Genomic DNA, 23,810 nt, shown 5'->3' with positions numbered 1-23,810 from the left:
CACTGTTCAGCATCTCCAAAATTCCCGTGTTAATGTTGTTGAATACTGAATTTTAATTGTGATCGCTGCCGTTCTATAATCGGGTAGATGGTATCCCCTAACTTGATTACATTGTCTGCCAAATTTTGCCAAGCTGGGTTCTACAAACATTGTCTAACCAGCTTGTCTCAAACATTTATGTTACTGATGTTCAGGGCAGAGTTCTTTAATTTTCTGACCTTCTAGCTGAAGTACATCCATCATTTTTGCGAGGGTTCCAATGCATACTCAACTTGCAGAGGCTCAGCTCATATCTTGTGCTGCTCAGACGTGATAAAATTTTGGCAAGCGGTTGGAATATGCATCACATTTGATTCTATAGTGTTATGAAAAGGAGAGGTTGTTACTCATCATAAAGGTGAACATTGAGTTGCAGACAGACACAATGAAAAGGGTTACATATTTAGCTATCAGCCACAGCCTTCTTCAGAAAACAAAAACCACATGCTTTCAGACAAGCAAGCACGTGTCACCCACACATGACTTCTGTCTCCAGCAGCTCCTCTGGGAGTGCAACTGCCATGTTGAACTATAGCAGCAATTGGAAGTGACAGAAAAGGAGGAGGGATAGTAAGATATGAGGGGAAGTGGGGGGAGAAAGGAGCACTGCCTGGCGGAGAGTGCAGGGACTAGGTGGCAACATGACAAGGCTGCCAGACGCAGTGTCAAATCACCAACCACAAACAGTACCCGCATTTCAACAGCTGCCACCCCTTCCTCACCAAAAAGTCATTGCTGTACAGCCTGGCCACCTGTGGACAGTGCATCTGCATTGACAAGAACTCCCATGCCCTGCATGCTGCAGGTCTCACAAAGGCCGCCACAGACAGTTACTCTCCCCCAGACAAACTCCACAAATAGCCTTCCCGTTCCATTTCCCCAAGTACCCTCAATCCTCCCATGCCCACAAGAGCCAGCTACAAATGAGCGCTCCCTTAATCACTCAATACTGCCCTGGACTGTAGCAACTGGACCATATCCTTCGTCAGGGCTTTGATTATTTATCATCATGCCCCGAAATGAGGGACATCCTACCAAAGACCCTTTCCGTCCCTCCTAAAGTGGTGTTCTGTTGCCCACCCAACCATCACAATATCCTAGTACATCCCTGTGCCACAATCAATCCCGTACCCTTGTCACAGGGATCATATCCCTGTGGAAGATCCAGGTGCAAGACCTGCCCAATCTACCCAACCGTCACTTCCCATCCTGTCACAGGCTTATCGTGCTCCATCAGATGCCAGGCCACCTATGAAAGCAGCCATGTCATACAACAGCTCCTCTGCAGTCATTGCACAGCTTTTTATATTGGAGCTTGCTCTAAATGTACGAAAAGGTAAGTTAATGCTGATTAGTAGGAAAAACAATCCTGTAATGTTCGAATATAGCACTGGTAGAGTGCTCCTTTACATAGTCGTGTAGATTAAATATCTAGGTGTAATGCAACAAACGAAATGGAATGGACACATAAGGGCAGTAGAAGGCAAGGCGAATGGTTGACTTAGATTTTTTGGAAGAATTTTAAGAAAGTATGTCTCACCATGGAGGAGACTGAGAAATGCTGGTTGGGCAGATTGGGCAGGTCTTGCACCTGGATCTTCCACAGGGATATGATCCCTGTGACAAGGGTACCTTCACCGAGGAGTCAAGCAGTGTATTGCTCCCTCCGACGTATATCTCGCAAAGGGACCATGAGGATAAAATCAGAGAGATTAGAGCCCACACAGAGGCATACCGACAATCTTTCTTTCCACGAACAATACGAGACTGGAATAGAAGGGAGAACCGATAGAGATACTCAAAGTACCCTCCGCCACACACTGTCAGGTGGCTTGCGGAGTATAAATGTACACTCCTGGAAATTGAAAGAAGAACACCGTGAATTCATTGTCCCAGGAAGGGGAAACTTTATTGACACATTCCTGGGGTCAGATACATCACATGATCACACTGACAGAACCACAGGCACATAGACACAGGCAACAGAGCATGCACAATGTCGGCACTAGTACAGTGTATATCCACCTTTCGCAGCAATGCAGGCTGCTATTCTCCCATGGAGACGATCGTAGAGATGCTGGATGTAGTCCTGTGGAACGGCTTGCCATGCCATTTCCACCTGGCGCCTCAGTTGGACCAGCATTCGTGCTGGACGTGCAGAACGCGTGAGACGACGCCTCATCCAGTCCCAAACATGCTCAATGGGGGACAGATCCGGAGATCTTGCTGGCCAGGGTAGTTGACTTGCACCTTCTAGAGCACGTTTGGTGGCACGGGATACATGCGGACGTGCATTGTCCTGTTGGAACAGCAAGTTCCCTTGCTGGTCTAGGAATGGTAGAACAATGGGTTCGATGACGGTTTGGATGTACCGTGCACTATTCAGTGTCCCCTCGACGATCACCAGTGGTGTACGGCCAGTGTAGGAGATCGCTCCCCACACCATGATGCCGGGTGTTGGCCCTGTGTGCCTCGGTCGTATGCAGTCCTGATTGTGGCGCTCACCTGCACGGCGCCAAACACGCATACGACCATCATTGGCACCAAGGCAGAAGCGACTCTCATCGCTGAAGACGACACGTCTCCATTCGTCCCTCCATTCACGCCTGTCGCGACACCACTGGAGGCGGGCTGCACGATGTTGGGGCGTGAGCGGAAGACGGCCTAACGGTGTGCGGGACCGTAGCCCAGATTCATGGAGACGGTTGCGAATGGTCCTCGCCGATACCCCAGGAGCAACAGTGTCCCTAATTTGCTGGGAAGTGGCGGTGCGGTCCCCTACGGCACTGCGTAGGATCCTACGGTCTTGGCGTGCATCCGTGCGTTGCTGCGGTCCGGTCCCAGGTCGACGGGCACGTGCACCTTCCGCAGACCCCTGGCGACATCGATGTACTGTGGAGACCTCACGCCCCACGTGTTGAGCAATTCGGCGGTACGTCCACCCGGCCTCCCGCATGCCCACTATACGCCCTTGCTCAAAGTCCGTCAACTGCACATACGGTTCACGTCCACGCTGTCGCGGCATGCTACCAGTGTTAAAGACTGCGATGGAGCTCCGTATGCCACGGCAAACTGGCTGACACTGACGGCGGCGGTGCACAAATGCTGCGCAGCTAGCGCCATTCGACGGCCAACACCGCGGTTCCTGGTGTGTCCGCTGTGCCGTGCGTGTGATCATTGCTTGTACAGCCTTCTCGCAGTGTCCGGAGCAAGTATGGTGGGTCTGACACACCGGTGTCAATGTGTTCTTTTTTCCATTTCCAGGAGTGTAGATGTATTAAGTGGCTAAAATGGTCTCCCAGCTGGAGGTTGCATATGTAATGGCTTCCGATGGCAACAAAAAAGTTTCGTTTTCAGTATTATGTATCACTGTCGACAGAATTAGAAAACCCACTCAGGTAGCAGCACATATTTACTCGTACATGCTGCTTCTGGAAATAGAGATCAAATCCACTTAGTGGATTAACAATGAAGGTCTGTGTGCCAGCCATCTGTATGTCGTTTTTCTGTCATCCACGAGCATCTAAGCACTAACTTTGGTATGACTAGCAGCCTTTACACATGATAAGAATTTCTTTTGAGTTTTGAAAGGTCTTCGGATTATAATCTGACAGCTGAATGAATTGTATTCAGTACAGCTCTGTTAATGGCCCTTAAGGTTCACTTTACATTTCTTATGCAGTAATTGTCATTTCTTTGGCAATATTTTACGGAGAATCTATTCGATCCGTCGTCTCTCCCATCACAATCTGTTTTACTGGGTACATACGTACCTAGTGCTTGGTCAACTGTCCTTTAAGATGGAACCTGAGTTCCTTTATAGCTTCCCCTGAGATAAATGTTTATGGAGTTCATCTTTGAGAGGGAAATCAGAGTTCAAAAAATATTACATTTATATACAGGTGAAATATTCATTTTATGTTATATATTTTATTTACTCTAATTAATTAGTGTAATGTTCTTCTTCATTGTAAATTTTGTCACCTTCTTTTCTGCTTACATTATTCTTGTCCACAGTCACAGTTTATCTTTCAGCTCCCATTTTTATCTACTGTTTTCCCAAAACATCATTCTTATTTACTGACTTCTCAAAGCATGTCTGTATTACAGTTTATGTACATTTTAGCCAGTATCTGCATTATACAGGTTATGTCATTGGTAGCAGTTGCGATTGTTACATGTTGACCTGAAGGAATAAGACAAAAGGCATGAATGTCCAACTTTGAATTCCATTGATTGAGTAACGTGATTCGTAATGGCCTAAGGTATGCAAATTTGTAACAGGTCTGGAGGTGCATTTGCCTTGCAGCAATGCATCTTTGACTTCAAATTCTTCAGAAAGTTGTGTCTTGAATGTCACAATAGCATTAATATTAGACTCAGATGTATATGTTTGGTCCAACATTTTATTTGTCCTTACTCGCTGCACAGTAGCATATCCTATTCCCAATTAAGTGAATACTGATCAGGTACAGACGAATATTCTTGCCATAGATATAGAAAAGTTCTATCAGTGCAAGATTTGCACTGCTCATAAACATCTTGGCCACTGCAAAATCCAGAATCAGTAAAGAATGCCACCACTGTGTGACTGAGTGTTTGAGTGTTTAAGAGCACTTTCTGTTGAGTTTCCATTTGGTATGGTGTACACGAAGGATCAACGAGTGTTTCTTGTGCTGAACTATGTAAAAATAGAATCGTATGTGGAATGTCAGGTTGAATTTATACAAAAATTTCCTGGTGTGCACATTCCCAGTGATTTGACGATGCATAGATGAGTGAAGAAATTTCAAGAGAATGGATCTGTGTTACACAAACAACGGCCTGGAGAACCTAGTGTCCTAACTGAAAATAAATTAGAAGGTAGGGGAAGCCTTGGAAAGAAGTCTGAGAAAATCTCTGCGCCATTTGGCACTTTAGACTGGTGTATCGAGAGCATCTGCTCACAGAGCTGTGCACAAACTGAAAATGAAACCATACAATAGTATGGTAGTGTGTCAGCTGAGGAACTCAGATACTGTTGCTCAACGTTGTTATGGCACCTGGCTGTTCAGTCTGTGCACGATGGACCATGGCTGCATTTGTCAGAGTACGTAAATTATCAGAACAACTGACGCTAGAGCTCCTAAAATTCTCATGAATTAAATCAGCAACCTCTGCATGATGTGAACATAGGAGTGTGGTATGTAGTTAGTGCAAGACTAATTAGTGGACCAATCTTTTTCCACAAGACAGCTATTAACAATAGACTGCATCATTTTTTCGAGAACTGACACCCACGGACCCCTCTGGGAGTTTTTTTTTTTTTTTGGGACATCCTGTATGAAAACCTGTATGTTACTAGGTCACTGATCATGGTATCAATAGGGCCTTGGGCAGCAGACAGGCACATTTGAGGAGAAACTAATGGCTGAGTTTATTTAAAAAATGAGGTAATTATCCACATGGAAAGATGGCACAGTGGTTAAGACTATAACCACTCCTTCCTCCGTCTTCAAAATGGAAAAGTTATCCACATAAAATACTCTTGTCGTTGATAAGACACTAAACTCCTTTAGTGGTTTAAAATGTGTGAATATTTAAATTATTGTAAAAAGTGATGCAGATAAACGGTAATGTGATTAGTTCTATTCAATTTCTAGTAAGGAAGTATTCCATATTTTCAATGGATATTGTGGTTTATTATGCGCTGACTTAATCAGTCGTGTGTAGTATTACTTTTTAAGTTCACATGGTAATAAATTTTAGTTTTGTAACAAGTAATTACCTAATATGCCCTTCAATGCGAAGAATAATCTTTAAATCTGAATATGTTGTTAACTTTTAAAAGACCAAATGTGAACAGACAGACATTTTAAAGTACTATAATAGGTGTTAACTAAGATTACCTTTTACTGTTGTAACAGGTGTTCCCCTGACATTGTCACCACAACCCTTGCAACCAACATCACCATCTGCCGGAAAGGACCAAGTCTCTCAGTCTTCCAGCAACCAATCTACTGCACAACAGGTACAAATTCTGAAAAAGAGAGTTGAAATTTTGATTAATATTGTTGAAATTGTTTCTCCTCCTTACAGTAAAACTCATTTATTATTGTGAATACTGTGTTGCAACAGCAGTGTTTTTCCTGGCACAATACTCTTTATTAAAATAGATGATGTAAATGTTTGCAATCCCGAGCAGCTTCCATATCCTTGCAGTATTGGTAGTATTGTTCATCATACGTATTGCATCAGTGTTAACACTTATTACTTTAAACACAGTTTTTCTTAGAGGAGGAACAGCTGTCATGCACAAGAATAATTTTGATTGTAAAGAGACACATATTTAAGTATTGTACACGAGTCACATGGGTGGTAAAGATAGGACCACCTGCAATACAAACTGAGATAAAGAGGCTCTTTGTCCTGCCAATTATCTATTCACTAAAACTGGTATTATTGAATGATATGTTAGAGTTACTTTAATTATATATGCCATACAATTGTTGGTTAAAAATATTTAGATAATTTTGCTGAGATAAAGTGGTTACTTATTCTAACAAATGAAACATAAGTTTATTTTTAATAAGTGTGTGTGTGAGGGGGGGGGGGGGGGAGGGGGGTGTTCACTTCAAAAATGAATCAAAAATTTTCTTTGAACAGATTGGCAGTACATGGAGCAACTCTGGCAAATTAAACATAGACATAGATAACTTAACAATCTCGGGCTTCCGAAATTCTTCCAAGCCAACACCTACCATGAATCAGCTGGCATGTAGCAGTCCAATTCCTCCTGTGGTTCGCCCTCCTCAAGGTAAGTCTTAACATTATTTCTGTTACAAAAAAGAAGGTGAATATTATTTAAAATGTTCCATGAAAATAAAAATTCACATGTGGTATTTTGTTAAGACTGTTTTATTTGGCAATAATGTTATGGAGTTGTTCGAAATTTAGAAGATAGATGAAGGCAAAATGGACACTCTTTGTAAAATATAGTTTGTGCCAAAGTGGATATTGTTTTGCCAACAGATTATCTTTACATCATTTAGAGGTGAGAGAGATGCATTTCATAAAGGTGATTTAGATATGGTTCTTAGTCATGAGGCATCTTTTCGCTGTTAAATTTGAGGTCTTTATTTTACAAAAGACAGTATCACCTAAAGAGGTTAAATCACGTTATGAACTAGCTATTCTCCTAATTGATTTGTTCCTGCAGTAGAACAGTTGAGACTTGGAGCACCACCCTTTTGCAAACACAAAATACATCGTGGTGTACTGACAAATCCTGTACTGTGTAAATCAGGATTTCTTTGATTTCACAAGGGCACTTATAAAGACAGCTGAGCTGGCTTCACCAATTTTGACTCATATTTTCCTCCTTCTCCTCCTGCTGCTGCACTTTTTACTCCCTCAAAACTGAGCCCTGTAGCTCTCTAGTTTAATATTTCCTTTGCGACAATACAAAATTATTCTTTTAATACAAGCAGTCTCCACAAAGTAGTCATTTGGTGATAGCCTGTGACAGATTAATTATCTTTACATAAGAATGCTTATACCTTCCTGTGTTACATACTTACTCACTTCATACTGCACATCTGCATTAAAAAAAATTTCTTCTTACACACGCACAATATTTCTTGTGTGATTTAAACAAATTGAAATCAGATCACTTGCAGTTATGGTAACATAATAATTTAATCTTCGACTTTGTTGCCAGAAAACTAATATACCTTTAGGCTATTATCTTAGCCTTATCATGTTTTAAAGAATTTTAAATTCTCTGTGGCTCTGTAGTGACAACTAACTCTTCTCTTATGAAAATTTTTAAAGTGCAAACTTTACATAAGGATGTTTTGGCAATACTCTTTCCTTTGTTTTCAAATGTAAGAAGATAACAGAGATGTAATATTCACGGAGGTATGTTTCCCCTTTGCAACTAAATGAAAGGCAGTTTTTTGAGTATTTCTTCTGTTATTTATGAAGCATCTTCAGTGGCATGTAAAATTTTGTGTGTGTTTGCGTAATGCAGTATGCAGTATGTAGTAGTTAAAAGTATATTATTATGTTAGTTTTCTCATGTAACATAACACATTCTTAACTAATACATACTGCTTCATAAATAAAAGAAGCAAAATGTGTATGGAAAAAAACTGCCTTTCATTTAGTTGCTTAGACAGAACATATCTCCATGAATTCTGAAGCAACTGAGGAATGACAGAAAATGGGGGGATGAGGCCAGTCTACTAAGATAGACCTCTGATATTGAGAACTTTTATGTTTGTACCATAATATTTGTATATGTATCTTCGATCTTTCTTTCTGTAATAGTGTCTGATATGTTACTGGAAATTAGTTTTTATTACGTAGCTAAAACCTTACTTGTAGCTATTGAAAGTATTTTTTTTTCCTTTTTTTGTCAGTGAAAGAAGTACTATTTCATTTCACATCTTTACTTTGTGAAGTGCTTTTGTATTATTTCATCAGAACTATATTTTACCATTATATTACCAGGTCTAACTAGTAAATAAAATGATCAGAACTTAATCTTTTGATGTTACAAGGCAGGCTGAAATTTTATTATTTCTTTTACATCATTACCCTCACTACAATCAATTTCTAGTGTACCCATTGTCAACTTGACCTTGCATATGTATTACTTCTGCATCTCCTCCTAAACCACTGGACTGATTTCAACTAAACATGGTACAGACATCACTCACTATCTGGAAAGAAGTTGTGGGGGTGAAAAACATCTGCTTATTAAAAGGGATGGGGGAGTAAAAAAGTAATGTAGCCCATGACATAAGAATAGCCAGACTTCTTATCATGTATTCAAGAATGAGAGCACTTAGTTACTTGCAACAAGCTTCACACATAATTCCAAACCTTAACAAAGCTTTTTCTCATTAACAATCTCCCATAAAATTATGAAAGGAAAAAAAAATTATCACTGCAAAATTTTCACTTTTCATGCACTGAAACTATGGCATCAGGAAAGACTTCTTAATTTATTACTTCCTCGCTGCTAAATGTATTTCTCAACACATTTTGCAGGTAGTATTCATGTATACCATTGAATGTACGTGCAAAGTTATAGAATTGTACGACAAGTAGTTTAGTAGATAAGATGTGTGAAAAACTGCCTTTTAAATTTATTACTTCTTTGCAAGAAGTGTTTCAAATACGAGTTAATAGCAGACAGTATCCACATATGCAGCTGAATGTGCCTACAAAAGTATATCATTTTACGACCCATAGTTCAGGAAATATGATGTCGAAAAACACTGAGCTATGTGAAAACCAAATTGCAGAGTGAAATTTTCTGGAGGTACAGGTGAACTATGCGTACAGAAATGTGTGAAATATGTTGAATATATGTGATATATGTAAAAGGACAAAGCAATGGGTGAAATGCTCTTTCTTAATAAAAATGCATATCAATTCTCAAACAGTTCTGATGTTGGCTTATACCTAAATTACTTCTCCCAATGACAAGGGTTACAATAAAATGTGAAACCTCTATTCAGCTTAGGGAACAAGTGATAAATAGGAATAATGCATAATGCAGTACTTGTGTTTCGATGGTTCCTCAAACCACAAATAAAAATGCACAATTTGGTTTAGTAGTAATATTTTAGTTGAAGGATATAATTTACCAAATTAGAACTCAAAACTGTCTGTAGACTCAAAAGTAATGCCTGCTACAATCATACATTCGAGCCTATTACAAGAACCAAGGCAACTTATCGAAATCCTTCCCACTCTGCACAGGCAAAACTTCTTCACACTGGTAATAAATCATATTCTTCCAACGAAAATCTCTCCTGTATACCCTACTGCAAAATCAAATTTGTCTTGCTTTGAGTGAAATGATTAGTTTTCGATTACTAAAGGCGCTCCCAACTTAAATATTCCTTTGCTTGTATAGTACTTCTAAACATCCAAATTAGTCGAATTCTGTTTACTTACCACAGCATAAAAGTTATAGTTTCATTTACTCGCTTGACCTAGCTTGATCACTTCTCAATTAATACCTTTAATAATAGTGTAAAATCGTCTCGCCCATCTGCTTGGTATCAAAAGCTCTACGTAGTTGTGATTAAGCCCATGCTAAAACTTATAGGAATCATTAAAGACTGACAAACAAATAGCATTATTAGAATTTTTTACATTAAGTATATTGTATCTGACGGCCATTGGAGAATCGTATAGCAGCAGTAGTACCTTTAGAGCCACAGAACTTCTGCACAGCTGGCTGACCCCTGCGGGTCCGGGGGCTAGAAAAGGCACGTGGTATTCCTGCCTGTCGTAAGAGGCGACTAAAAGGAGTCACACGTGTTTTGGCCTTTACCTGATGGTCCCCTGTAGGGTTTGACCTCCATTCTACCAGATTTTTCCGAAGAGCGAGCCAGTTTGGGAAGGGCACCTTACATGGTGCATCGTGTCCATCGTGCATTGAGATCTTTAGCCAACTTTCTCGTCGTCGCATTGCAGTCCCGCTCACTCTCCATCCCTTGGGCGAGGATACGTTCCTGGGTGCAGTTTCCACCATCCACTATGCTGTGTCACTTTCTGCATTGACGACGACCATGGACTACTTTGCACCTGATATCCAGTGCTGTAGCCAGTCCGTTGTGGTGAGACCATGATGTACCCTGTTGGTTGTAGCCCCCTGACAACACAGGTATCACTCTGCAGATGCCTGCGCTGTTAACTCCCAACATATGCCAAGGAGTAGATGCCTGTCTCTCTGGGGCATCAGGACTCCCGGCAATGGCTATCCTGCTAGGTGGCCTTTGCTGCAGCTGGGTGGTGCTTGTGGGGAGGGCCCTTGGTTGGAGTGGGTGGCATCAGGGTGGATGACATGCAATGAAGCGTGACACATCTTCTCTTGCTGGTGGCTCCCTCATATTTGGCAGCTTAAACAAACATGCTGGCACCATCTTAATGCTCTTTGTTGCTTGAGTCACACCAACTGGGGTGCTGATCGTTCTACCCTTCTACGACTGTATTGAGTGTTGATTCAGTCCCGTCTCAATTATAGGAGCCTGGCTTATGGTTCGGCACCGCCTTCCGCGTTAAAAGTTGCTCGACCTCATACTTCACTGCGGGATCAGACTCGAAACTGGAGCTTTCTGCACAAGCTCTATAAAACAGCATACTTGTGGAGGCTGGTGTCCCTCCATTGCAGATCTGGTATCGACGACTGCTGGCCGCTTATGCTGCACATGTTTGTAGCTTGCCCGGGCACCCAAATTACCGTCTCCTGTTCCCCAACTCAGTCGTCCATGTTCCAGAACGGCGGCCTCGGTCAGGGTGTACGATGGTGGTTTGCATCTGGGCTCTTTTCTCTGGGCTTGAGTTTTTCCCTCTCCCACTTCTTTTCCGATCCTATATCCATATATCCCCGTGGTGTGTGCCCCGTCCATGCCTTCGGCTGGATTTGGCACAGGGTCCAAAGGACTCAGTCCCTCCTGAGGCCCTCCGCCACCGCTTTCTTTCCATCCTTGCTGTGTTTCATGGCTCTGACATGGTCTATACCAATGGTTCGATGGTTGCTGGTAGAGTTGGCTATGCTATTACACTTGGGGATCATTCTGAAGAACGCCCATTGCCAGCTGGCTGCAGTGTTTTCACTGCTGAGCTGGTAACCATCTCTCGCGCCCTAGAGTATATCCGCTCCTGCTCAGGGGAGTCCTCCGTTATCTGTAGTGTCTCCCTGAGAGGTTTACAAGCTATCGACCAGTGTTTTCCTTGCTCTCGTCTGGTGATGGCTATCCAGGAGTCCGTCCATAGTCTTGCTTGTTGCGGCCACTCTATGGTTTTATTTGGATCCTGGGTCATGTTGGCATCCCAGCTAATGAAAGTGTTGACACACTGGCCAAACAGGCTGTCGATGCACCGGCTTTGGAGATTGGCCTTTCAGAATGTGATCTCCGGTTGGTTTTGCAGCGGAATGTCCTTGGTACCTGGGGCACCCTGACTTCACCCAACATGGCAGGCTTAGTTTTGCACTTTATTCTAGCAGGAGGCTTTTATCGCTCAATCTAAGGTTTCTTTTTTGTGTGTGTTGTGTCTAGCCTTTGGCCGACGGTTTTAGATTGGGGTTCTTAGTGTGTCTCGTGGTGGTTGGCTTTTCCTTTTTTGTTTCCACGGTAGGCCAACCACTGTAACACTCTGTGTGCTTTTACTTCCTTTTGTCTGTGTCTTTCTTGTTCTCTGTAATTCCTTGTCTTCTCCGTTGCTTGTTTTTATTCCTTTTGGGTGTTTCATGGTCGTGGAAAAAGGACCTGATGGCCTTTGTAGTCTGGTCCCTTGAACCCCCACAAACCAACCAACCAACCAACAGCTGACTGACATTGTCAGCATCAGCATTTTACAGTGTCTCCTTCCTCTTATTGACATGGCCTTGCATCTCCACTTGTAATTCAACTATTTGGGCAAGAACACCTCCCGGGGTCTGTCATGTTCTTCCATTGTCTACTGTCCTCTTTCGCCCCCATGACCCTATTGATTTCTCTGCTCCCAATAACATTTTATACAAACATTTACCCCCTGGTGGTTTGGAGGTTAGAATAGGCCCAAGGTATTCCTGCCTATCATATGAGGCAACTAAAAGGAGTCTCCCACTTCTTGGCCCAATAAGTTCAGGTCCTGCTTATGGTTTGACCTCCCACCTTCCAAATTCTACAGAATTGTGCAGTGAATCATTTATCCATAGTGCTGTTAGAATAGGTCTACACCTTTTATTGTCATGGCTTTGCATCTCCACTTGTAATTCAACTATTTGGGTGAGGACACTTTCCGGGGTATGTCATCTTATTCCATTGGCTACTCTCCTCTTTTGCCACCAATGACACTATGAATTTATCTGCACCCAATATCCAGCATGGTAGCCAGTCTGTTGTGGTGGGGCTATCGTGTATCCATTTGGTGCTAGCCCCCTGACAATACATGGATCGCACTGCTGATGCCTGAGCTGCAAACTCTCCATGTACGCAAGTAGTAGATGCCTGTCCTTTTGGGGCATCAAGACTCCCGGCAACGGCCATTGTGCCAGGTGGCCTTTGCTGTGGCTGGGTGGTGCCCATGGGGAGAGCCCGTGATCGGAGTGGGTGGCATCAGGTTGGATGACCCGTAATGAAGTGGTCCAAGTCATCTTTTTCTGGGGACTGAGTGGCCCTAGCAGTCTCTAAGAAAGGGAGGTTGTTAACAGTGGTGAAAGGTATGACTATAAATCATTCCTTTCCCTGACAACAGCAAGAGAGGAACATAGGGCACCAGAAGGAAGAGAACCATATCCACTTCATTAGTGTGCAGCAGAACTGATGGGAACTCCTTTCTGGGTATGAAGCCTCTGTTTATTGTTAAGCACCTGGAGGGCAAGTTTGAGGAAATGACAGGGCAGTCTAAAATGTGCGATGGGTCAGTTGTGATTCAGATGGCATCCTCAGCCCAGTCTCAGGCATTACTTGCCTGTGACACTCTGGGTGATGTTTCCTGTTTTGGTTGCTCCCCTCCCCCTCCCCCCACTTTTAAGCCTCAACATGGTCCAGGAAATTATTTTTCATCATGACCTCCTGTTGCATCCCGACAATGAGCTACATGCCAATTTGGAATGACGGGGCATTAACTTTGTCTGGCGCATCTATAGGTGGCCTAAAGGCAATAGGATTGTCACTGATACCTTCATCTTGGCCTTTGGGTGATTCATTACCTGAAAAGGTGAAGTTGATGGTATACCAATGTGATGTCAAACCTTACACGCCGCCCCCCCCCCCCCCCCCATGCAGTCCTTTAAGTGCTGGAAATTGGGGCAATTCCAGCACCATGTGTAGAGAGTGCAGATGTGCACTGCATCCGAATACTCCATGTGTGCCTTCCCGCACCTGTGTCAACAGTGGAGAGCACCCCCGCCACCCCGCTCCCCCCCTCGGTTTGACGGACTGCACAATACTCCAAAAGGAGTGGAAAATTATGGAGTACAAGACCCTGGACAGCGTGTCGTACCACAAGGCTAAACTAAAATATGAAAGGTTGAACCCTGTTCAAATACTCTCGTCTTATGCTGCCGCTACAATGAAATCGCCCACCATGACACCGTTATGCTCGTAATCTAAGCTTACTCCAATGGACCCTCATGGCCGCCTATCTTCATCCCCTCTCCTGTTGGCTGGGGGCACGTCTTCTTCTGTTGCTACCAAAACTTCTACTTTGGGAGCATAGCCCCCCCCCCCCCCCCCCCTCAAATGCCTGGGTCATCGGTCTCCTCCTTCCAGCTGGAGAAGCAACAGCCTCTTCCAGCTCCTCTCGCATGGAACTATTCCTTCCAGTCCCCACCCCCACCCCTGTGGTCAAGTGGACACCAGCCTGTAGCTGAAAGAGCCACTAGCTGCTGATTGAAAGGCTCCATGGTCTTTCTCTCCCCCTGAAGGTACTTCTGAGAAGCCCTCCCAGTAAGCCTCTAAAGAGTGGCGAGAGGGCAAACAAATGAAGAAGTTCAATAGGAAATGAGAGACTCTGGTGACCCCCACACCACTACTCCCTAACAGTTGTGCGTCCAAGGACAAGGTGGAGATTCTGTCATTCCCTGAGGACCTAGAGCTCACCAATGCCTCAGATGCAATGATATTGGCTGCGAACGCTTAACCGGTGTTGTAGTCTTCCTCCTTGGTCACTTCATGACTTCCCAGACAACAGGAAGTGTCATCCTCCAATGGAGTTGAAGTTGTTTTTTCTCCCACCTGGCTGAGTTACGACAACTCTTAAGTGTTACATCTGCTTTTTGCATTGCCCTTCAGGAAACCTGGTTTCCCACGATGCGAACCCCAACCCTTCGTGGCTATCGGGGGTACTACAAAAACCATACTGACTGTGGGAGACTGTCAGGTGTTGTTCCCTTAATGTGTCTGTAACGAACCTGTGCACTTTCAAGTGGCTTTAGAAGCTGATGGCTGTCAGGGTGAGGACAATGAAGGAAATTACCATCTGTAACATGTACCTCCCTCCAAGTGAGGTGCTGCACCATGTATTGGCTCCACTAAGATCCCAACTCCCCCCACCTTTTCTACTTCTGGGTGATTTTTAATGCCCACTACACTTTATAGGGTGGGACCAAGATTTCTGGCTGTGGTGGAGATGTTGAGGACCTACTAACTCGACTTGACCTTTGCCTCCTCAGTACTGGTGCCCCAATACATTTCAGTGTTTCTCATGGCACATACTCAGCCATTGATCTCTCGATCTGCAGTCCTGGCCTTCTCTCGTATATCCACTGGAGGGCTCACGATGACTTGGGTGGCAGCGACTACTTTCCGCTCTTCCTGTTCCTTCCCCAGCATCAATTATTTGGACGCTTGCCCAGATGGACTCTCACAAAGGGTCGCTTTCACCGCTGCCACCACTGTTGAATCTTTGTTGCTTGGCAACATCAATGAAGTAATCCACATCATCACTACTACCATTGTTGCCACAGCTGAATCAGAAATCCTTCTTTCCTCATTTTGCCTGAGTGCAGCTCGTGGTCGAGTGGCTAGCGTTGCTGCTTGTGGATCACAGGGTCCCGGGTTTGATTCCCCGCCGGGTTGGGGATTTTCTCTGCCTGGGGACTGGTTGTTTGTGTTGTCCTCGTCATTTTCATCATCATTCATGAAAGTAGCTAGATTGGACTGTGTAAAGATTGGGACTTCGTACGGGTGCTGATAATTGCGCAGTTGAGTTCCCCACAAGCCCATCATCAACATCATTATCATGCCTATGGCGGAAGTCAGTGCCTCGGTGGTCGCCAGAAATCGCTGCAGCCATTTGAGACTGTAGGCGAGCTCTCCAACATCATGAGTGCCGCCCGTTCCTGGAGAACCACGTAGCCTTCAAACAGCTCCTTGCCCAGGTCCGCCTACTCGGCAAGCAGTGGAAGCAGGAATGTTCGGAATGATACGTCTCCACCATTGGGACACGAACCACTGCTTCCTGGGTTGGACCAAGCTCCGACGACTATACGACTTTCAGATCCCTCCAGGTGTACCTGGAATTTCCACACGTGGAGCTGTGTCTGCCAATCTAGACAATCACAGTGTGTCTTGCTGAGCATTATACTCGCACCTCAGCACCTGAGAATTACGGCCCCGCCTTTCGTCTCCTCAAACCATGGGTAGAGCGACAACACCTATATTTTGCTCCATATCACCCTGAGCCATATAATGCTCCCTTCAGTGAGTGGTAATTTCTCAGTACTCTTGCCGACTGTTCTGACACATCCCTTGTCCCAGACCAAATGATTAAGTATCTGTCACGGGATTAACAGTGCCACCTCCTTGCTGTCTTCAACTGCATCTGGAGCAGTGGTGAATTCGTGTGACAATGGCTGGAAAGTAGCATCGCTACAGTGGCTAAGCCTGGTAAGAACCTGTTAGGTGTGTATTAGCTATCTTTCTATCAGCCTCACCAATGTTCTTTGTAAGCTGTGTGAAAGTATGGTGAACTGGCAGTTGTGTTGGCTCCTTGAGTCTCGGGGTCTTCTGGGTCTGTCCCAGGGTGGTTTTCACCAAGGGCGCTCCATCACTGACAACTTGGTTCACCTGGAGTCTGTGAAGCGATTGGCTTTTTCCTGCCATTCTTTTTACCCGACTAGGCCTACAATACCAGTTGGCAACACCACATTCTCGCTACTCTTGATGAGTGAAGTTCTGGGGCATGCTCCCAATTTTTATATGGAACTTCTTATCACTCTGTACTTTCCAAGTTTGTGTCGTGCTTCCTACAATTTGTCATATATCCAAGAGAATGGGGTCCCACAGGGCTCTGTCCTGAGTGTCCCACTCTTATTAATTGCTGTTAACGGTCTCACACTAGCAGTAGGGTCCTCAGTATCACCAGTCTTATAGGCTGATGATTTTTGTGCGATGCCCACTTAACTTGGCTTTCACGTATTTGTCAGTTTAAGGAAAAGTGCTGGTGGCATCTTAATATTATTCAATGCCTAAGCCACACTGACTGGGGTGGTGATTGCCGTACACTGCTACAGCTGTACAAAGCCCTCGTGCTCTCCTGTATTGACTATGGGAGCCTAGTGCATGGTTCAGCATAGACTTCTGTGCTGCAACCCCCCAGGGGGCTCGTGGTTCTTTCGTGAGTACATGCGTGGCGAGCATGGGCCCCAAGCTATTGCAGCCTTCCTTCTTTCCAGGGCTGCATTTCCCTGCCCTTCCCCTCCTTTTCTCTCCTTGCTCCTTCCCCTTTGCCCTCTCCTCTCCCTCTCTTGGTGTCCTTGTTTATGTTGGCCCTGCTATCCTCCTAGTTATGATGGTTTTGCAATTTGGTTTTGTTGCACAATCACCTCATCCTTTTGGCATTCCCTGGTCCCCCTCTGGGGTTTGACCACCATTACTAAATTTCTGTTCCGTAGTGTGAGCCATTTGGGGAAGAGCAACTTACCTAGTGTCTCCGACGTGTGCCCTACTAGTTCATTCCACCTTTTCTTTCACGTTGTTGTCTGATGTTAGGGTGCAAAACCAGCATGGTAGCCAGCGCGTGTGGCGGGATTGCTGTGTACCCTTTTGGTTGAGCCCCCTGAACACACAGGGACACACTTCTGATACCTGTGCTGTGACCACCTCATGTAAACCTAGGAGTGGTTGCTAGTCATCCTGGAGCATCGGAACTCCTGGCAATGGCCGCTTTGCCAGACGGCCCTTGCTGTGGCTGGGTGGTGCCCATGGGGAGAGCCCCTGATCGGAGTGGGTGGTATCAGGGCGGACGCTATGCAAATGAGACACATACAGGTCCAGAACTCTGGCCGTTCTTCTGCGGCTGTGTCTCCATGTGGAACTGATTATTTTAGTGCTGCTTCTCCTGCTTCTTCGGCTTTCCCTTCCACAGCTACCCCCTGGGAGGAGGGTCAGGCCTGTTGGCTAGGTGTGAAACCTTTGCCCCGCTATCTGGTTTGCACCAGGACTGATGGGCGTACTTTCACCAATACCAAACCTTTGTTTTTTGTGGAACACATTGAAGACAAGTTTGGTGAAGTAGACTCTCCAAGCAAGATGCGGTCGGGTTCGTTGTTGAGCAAAACTGCTTCAGCTCCCCAGTTTGCGGCCCTTCGTGCCTGTAACCATCTTGGCGCAATTCCTGTGTCCATTACCCCCCCCCCCCCCCCACCAGTCTCTAAATATGATTCAAGGTGTGATTTTTCACATGGACCTCATCCTTCAAACTGATGAGGAACTTCGGGACAATCTCAGACAGCAGGGTGTTCACTTTGTTTGGCGTGTTCAGAAGGGTCCGCAGGACAATCGCATTGATACTGGTGCCTTTATCCTGGCCTTTGAAGGGGATACCCTCCCTGAGAAAGTAAAGAGTATGGTTTATAGATGTGACGTGAAGCTGTACATCCCACCTCCTATGAGGTGTTTTAAGTGCTTGTGTTTTGGACACGTCTTCCCACTGTTCGCAGGCTCCTCTCTGTGGTGACTGTGGACATCCACTCCATGAGGGGAGTTCCTGTGTTCTGCCTCCTGTGTGTGTTAATTGCCATGGCAATCATTCTCCACGTTTACCAGATTGCCCAGTATATAAGAAGGAAAAGAAGATACAGGAGTACAAGTCCCTTGATTGTTTAACCTACACTGAGGCTCGTAAGAAGTATGCACGGCTTCACCCTGTGTCCATGACGTGTAGTTATGCTTTAGTTACATCTTGACCCCTCTCTTCCCCCTCCTTACCCCAGTCCCAAACCCCTCTCTTCCCCCTCCTTACCCCAGTCCCAAATCCCCCTCTCTTCCCCCACTCCTTACCCCAGTCCCAAATCCCCCTCTCTTCCCCCACTCCTTACCCCAGTCCCAAATCCCCCTCTCTTCCCCCACTCCTTACCCCAGTCCCAAACCCCTCTCTTCCCCCACTCCTTACCCCAGTCCCAAACCCCTCTCTTCCCCCTCCTTACCCCAGTCCCAAACCCCTCTCTTCCCCCTCCTTACCCCAGTCCCAAACCCCTCTCTTCCCCCTCCTTACCCCAGTCCCAAACCCCTCTCTTCCCCCTCCTTACCCCAGTCCCAAACCCCTCTCTTCCTCCCCTCCGCTGCAGCTCCCACACCCTCTCCTCCGGGTGCCACTCCCCCTCCCCAGCCGGAGAAGTGTCCCACTTCTTCGGCATCTGCCGTTCAAGGGCGCCCCTCCCGGGATACCCCTTCCCGGCACCTTCCAGGCCAAAGGTCTCCTGCCACGCGACGACCGCGAGAACCACGGTCTGTGGGCCCCCAGGTTGCCTGATCTCTTTCTGTTCCCGATCTTGCTGCAGCTGGCTCCTTCATGCCGCACAGCTCTCATCATCTCCAACAGAAAAGAAGAAGAAACATAAGTCCCGGGACAAGGAGCCTCTGGTGTCACCAGAGGTCCCATCCACGACTTTGCAAGCTGATTCTGACCTGTTGTTCGTGGATGCCGTCCCCTCCTTGTCGGTGACGGGTGGTGACCCGGCGGCATGACTGGCTTTAGCCTGTTCAACCCCCATTTGAATCATCATTCTGTGGCTATCCAATGGAATTGTAATGGATATTACTGACACTGTCTGGAGTTGAAATTCCTTATTTCGTCTTACTCTGCAGCTTGTGTGGTTCTACAGGAATCTCATTTTACTGATGATGACTCACGGACCCTCTGAGGGTTCCGTGTTTTCTGTCAAAATCGGGTTGGCCCCCTGCGGACCTCTGGTGGCATTTGTACGTTGGTCCATACAGATGTTGCTAGCACGTGGATTCCTCTTCAAACTACATTGGAAGCGGTTGCTGTTAGGGTCCACCTGGACTCTCATGTCACGGTTTGCAATCTTTATCTCCCTCCTGACAGGACTCTTACACCTGCTGCCTTAACTGCCCTTCTTCAGCAACTTCCTCCTCCCTTCCTCCTACTCGGGAATTTTAATGTTCATCATCCCTTGTGGGGCAGTGCATTTCCATCTCGACGAGGTCTTCTCATAGACCAGTTTCTTGCAGAGCACGACTTATGCCTTCTTAATGATGGCTCTTTTACTTATTTTAGTGCTGGTCATGGTACCTTTTCTGCCATTGATCTTTCTTTTTCTTCTCCCTCCCTCCTCCCTTCATTACACTGGTCGCCACACGACGACCTTTGTGATAGTGACCATTTCCCGTTGATTATCTCGCTCCCTTCCCGCTCCCCGATGGACAGGTTGCCACGTTGGTCTTTCCAACCCGCCAATTGGCCTCTATACACTACACAGGTTGTTTTTTCTCCCTCTTTGTCGGGTTGTATTGATGACGTCCTACGTGACATGTCTCACGTGATTGTTCGCACTGCTAGCCTTGATGTACTGCACTCATCTGGACCATTTCACCGCCAGCAAGTCCCGTGGTGGAGTACAGCCATTGCCATTGCCATCCGTGATTGCCGTCAAGCTTTGCAACACCTTAAAAGGCACCCATCCATTGCCAACCTTATTACCTTTAAACACCTTCGAGATAAAGCCCGTTACTTAATCAAACAGAGCAAACGGATTTCTTGGGAACACTTTCTTTCTTCCCTCGGTTCTACTGTCCCTATGTCACGGGTATGGTCTAAAATTCTCTCTGTCCAAGGTTGCCATCGGCAGGCCATCATCCCAGGCCTTCACCTCCCTGATGGCCTTTGCAGGGACCCTTGATTCTCGCAGAACATCTTTCAACCAATTGTGCAACAGCATCAGCATCAGCCTCCTATCCGGCTGCTTTCCTTCACCAGAAACAGCGGGCCGAAGCTTCTGCCTTATGTTTTACCCCTTTTCAGTTAGAATCTTACAATGAACCTTTTACTGAATGGGAACTTCTTTTGGCACTTTCTTCTTCTCATGATACGGCCCCTGGCCCAGACTCCATTCATAACCAACTGCTTCAACATCTCAGTGCTCCACAACGGCAACATCTTCTCCGTGTGTTTAACAGTATTTGGCTCCAGGGTGACTTCCCTTCTCAGTGGAGGGATAGCATTGTGGTTCCTGTCCTTAAGCCTGGTAAGAACCCCTTGTTTGTCAAAAGCTATCGGCCAATTAGTCTGACAAATGTTATTTACAAGTTACTTGAATGGATGGTAACCCGTTGGCTCAATTGGGTCCTAGAATCTCGGGATCTATTGTCCACTTAGCAGTGTGGCTTCCGAGAGGGACTGTCTCCGACGATCATTTACTTTGCTTGGAATCCGCAGTTCGGCAGGCTTTTTCCCAGCGCCGCCATTTGGTTGCAGTATTTTTTGACCTTCGCAAGGCCTGTGACACGGCTTGGCGCCATCACATCTTACTTATACTTCATGAGTGGGGTGTTCGGTTCCCACTCCTGATTTTTTTTTTCCGCCAGTTCCTGTTCCATCATTCATTCAGGGTTGGGGTTGATACTGTTTTTAGTTTTCCATGGACCCAGGAGAATGGCATCCCACAGGATTCTGTGTTGAGTGTACTTCTTTTCCTCATTGTTATCCATGGACTCGAGGCCTCTGTCGGTCGTTTGGTTGCCCCTGCTCTGTATGTGGATGATTTCTGCATTTGGGTTAGTTCCTCTTCGATGGCCTTTGCAGAGCGGCAGCTCCAGGGAGATATACGGCGTGCCCCTGCATGGATCCTCACACACGGGTTTCAGTTCTCTCCTTCAAAATCGCGGCTGGCCCACTTCTGTCGCCGTCCTACGATCCATCCCAATCCAGAGCTCTATCTCAATGCACAACGATTACCTGTGGTCCCACAGTGTCGTTTCCTGGGTCTTCTTTCCAACAACAAGCTCATGTGGCTGCCTCACGTCAGACTTTTGAAGGTAGGATGTTTCCGTATACTCAATGTCCTTCGCTTCCTTGCCCACACCTCTTGGGGTGCGGACCGCTCCATCCTTCTCTGCCTTTATTGGGCTTTAGTGCTGTCTTGCTTGGTCTATGGTTCTCAAGTTTGTGGTTTGGCTGCTCCTTACACACTGCACCTGCTGGATCCAGTCAACTATCATGGTATCCATTTGGCCACCGGTGCCTTACCTACTAGCCGTGTTGATAGTCTCCTGGTTGAAGCTGGGGTCCCCCCCCCCCCCCCTTTTCTGTTTGGCAGTCCCAGCTTCTGGTTTCTTATGCAATCACTGTCCATTCCTCTCCCACTCATCCTTCCTATTCTATCCTGTTCCCAGACCATGGACATCACCCAGCTGATTCCCGCACTCGGGCGGGTTTACCGGTTGGGCTCCACCTTGCGTCTCTTCTCCGTGATTTTTCAGCTTCCTTCTTTGTCCTGTCTCCCACACTCCCTTCCCAACACCTCCCCTTGGTTAGTTCCTCGGCCCCAAATTTGGATGAATTTCCGCCAAGATCCGAAAGATTCCATTCCCCCCCCCTCATGGTGTTCTGTTGTTTTTTCCACCGAATTTTATGGGAGTTGCAGGATGCTGTTGTTTCATACACCGATGGTTCTAAATCTGCTGATCGTGTGGGATATGCCTTCACACCCTCTGTTGGCACGGAAAATCATCTCCTGCCACCTACATGTGGGGTGTTTACTGCAGAATTGATGGCAGTTTCCCAGGCCCGTGCCTTTATTAAACAGTCCGAACACAACCGCGTTTTCTTATGTATGGACTCAATGAGTGGCCTTCTGGCTATTGACCGGTGTTTTTCCCGCCATCCCTTGGGTTCGGTCATCCATGACCATCTCGCTGATCTTCACTGTGCTGCTTGTTCCGTTTACTTCTTTTGGGTTTCTGGCCATGTGGATATCCCATGTAATGAGCTTGCTGATTGGTTGGTTGGGGGAGCAATTAATTATCCCCGTTCTCTGTAATCCCTCCTGCAGCGGATTTACGGCTTCATATCAAATCCCACTTCGCACAATCATGCGCCAACTCCTGGGAGGCTACCTCCCTGTCTAATAAACTTCATGCGATTAAGGTGACACCAGTCCCGTGGTTTTCTTTTGCGTCATGAGCCACCCCCACTTTGTGTTTGTGGAGCCTTCCAGTCAGTAGGCCACATTTTGGTGGAATGTCCCCTTCTTTTGGCTCTGTGTACTAAGTACAGACTTCCCCGCACTTTACCTTTAATGTTGGTTGATGACTCCCGTATGGTCAAACTGGTTCTCAGTTTCCTCCATGAAAGTGGTTTTTATTCTCAGTTTTAAGGTTTTTAATCTCACTCTGGTGTTGGGGCAGGGCGGTGAGGGTTGGGGTGTCTCCCACTGTAAGCTGTGTTTGGGGATTCCCGACTCCCCTCTCTGGTCGAGATCCTCTTTTCTTTCCGTTTTACTCTGTTTTTATCACTTTTTAGAATTGGTTAGTCTCCTTTTCCCATACGCACTTCTACATTCTAGCAGTTGAACGTTTTTAAATAGCAGGTGGTCTTGCTTCTACTGCTTTAGAGGTGGGATATTTCCTGTCTGTGGCATAGCCTTGGGGTTGCTCGCTTGCTGACTTCCCTCATTTTGTTTTTACCATTGACGACACAACTGCACTTTCACATTTTTTAGCCTTTTCCCTTTTATTGTTCTGACTTTTCTGAGATGTCAAACTGTCTGAATGGACTACATTTGAAACAAGAGATTGATGACCTTGTTTTTTGGTCCCTTCAACCCCAATCAACTAACCAACCAACCAATCCGTGCTGCAACTGCTAGATTCTATCCACCACTATGGAGTTCGGCTTGTGCCGGGAGCTTTCCAAATGAGCACAGTGAATCGCCTCCTTGTGGAAGCTGGCGTTCCTCCATTGCAGCTCCGGAGGAAACTACTGCTTGCAAATTATACCACCCACATTCATAGTTCGCCTCACCATCCCAATTACCA

At 45.9% G+C, this 23,810-nt stretch overlaps 1 protein-coding gene across 2 annotated transcripts in view; it reads left to right on the top strand.

The window, feature by feature from the left end:
- LOC124790093 (clathrin interactor 1) overlaps positions 1-23,810 on the top strand; it is a gene marked incomplete in the record, with an annotated part of 192,939 nt that overhangs the window by 131,134 nt on the left and 37,995 nt on the right. For both annotated transcript variants that reach the window (XR_007016219.1, XM_047257659.1), the window contains 2 exon segments: positions 5,946-6,049; positions 6,685-6,835. Coding sequence is in view for 1 of the 2 variants with exons in the window: in XM_047257659.1 (XP_047113615.1) it covers positions 5,946-6,049; positions 6,685-6,835 (255 nt within the window).

This window comes from Schistocerca piceifrons, chromosome 3, assembly GCF_021461385.2.
Source record: "Schistocerca piceifrons isolate TAMUIC-IGC-003096 chromosome 3, iqSchPice1.1, whole genome shotgun sequence".
Classification (NCBI taxonomy): domain Eukaryota; kingdom Metazoa; phylum Arthropoda; class Insecta; order Orthoptera; family Acrididae; genus Schistocerca; species Schistocerca piceifrons.
The sequence above is the reverse complement of the archived record's forward strand: the minus strand, read 5'-3'. Positions and strand labels throughout refer to the sequence as shown.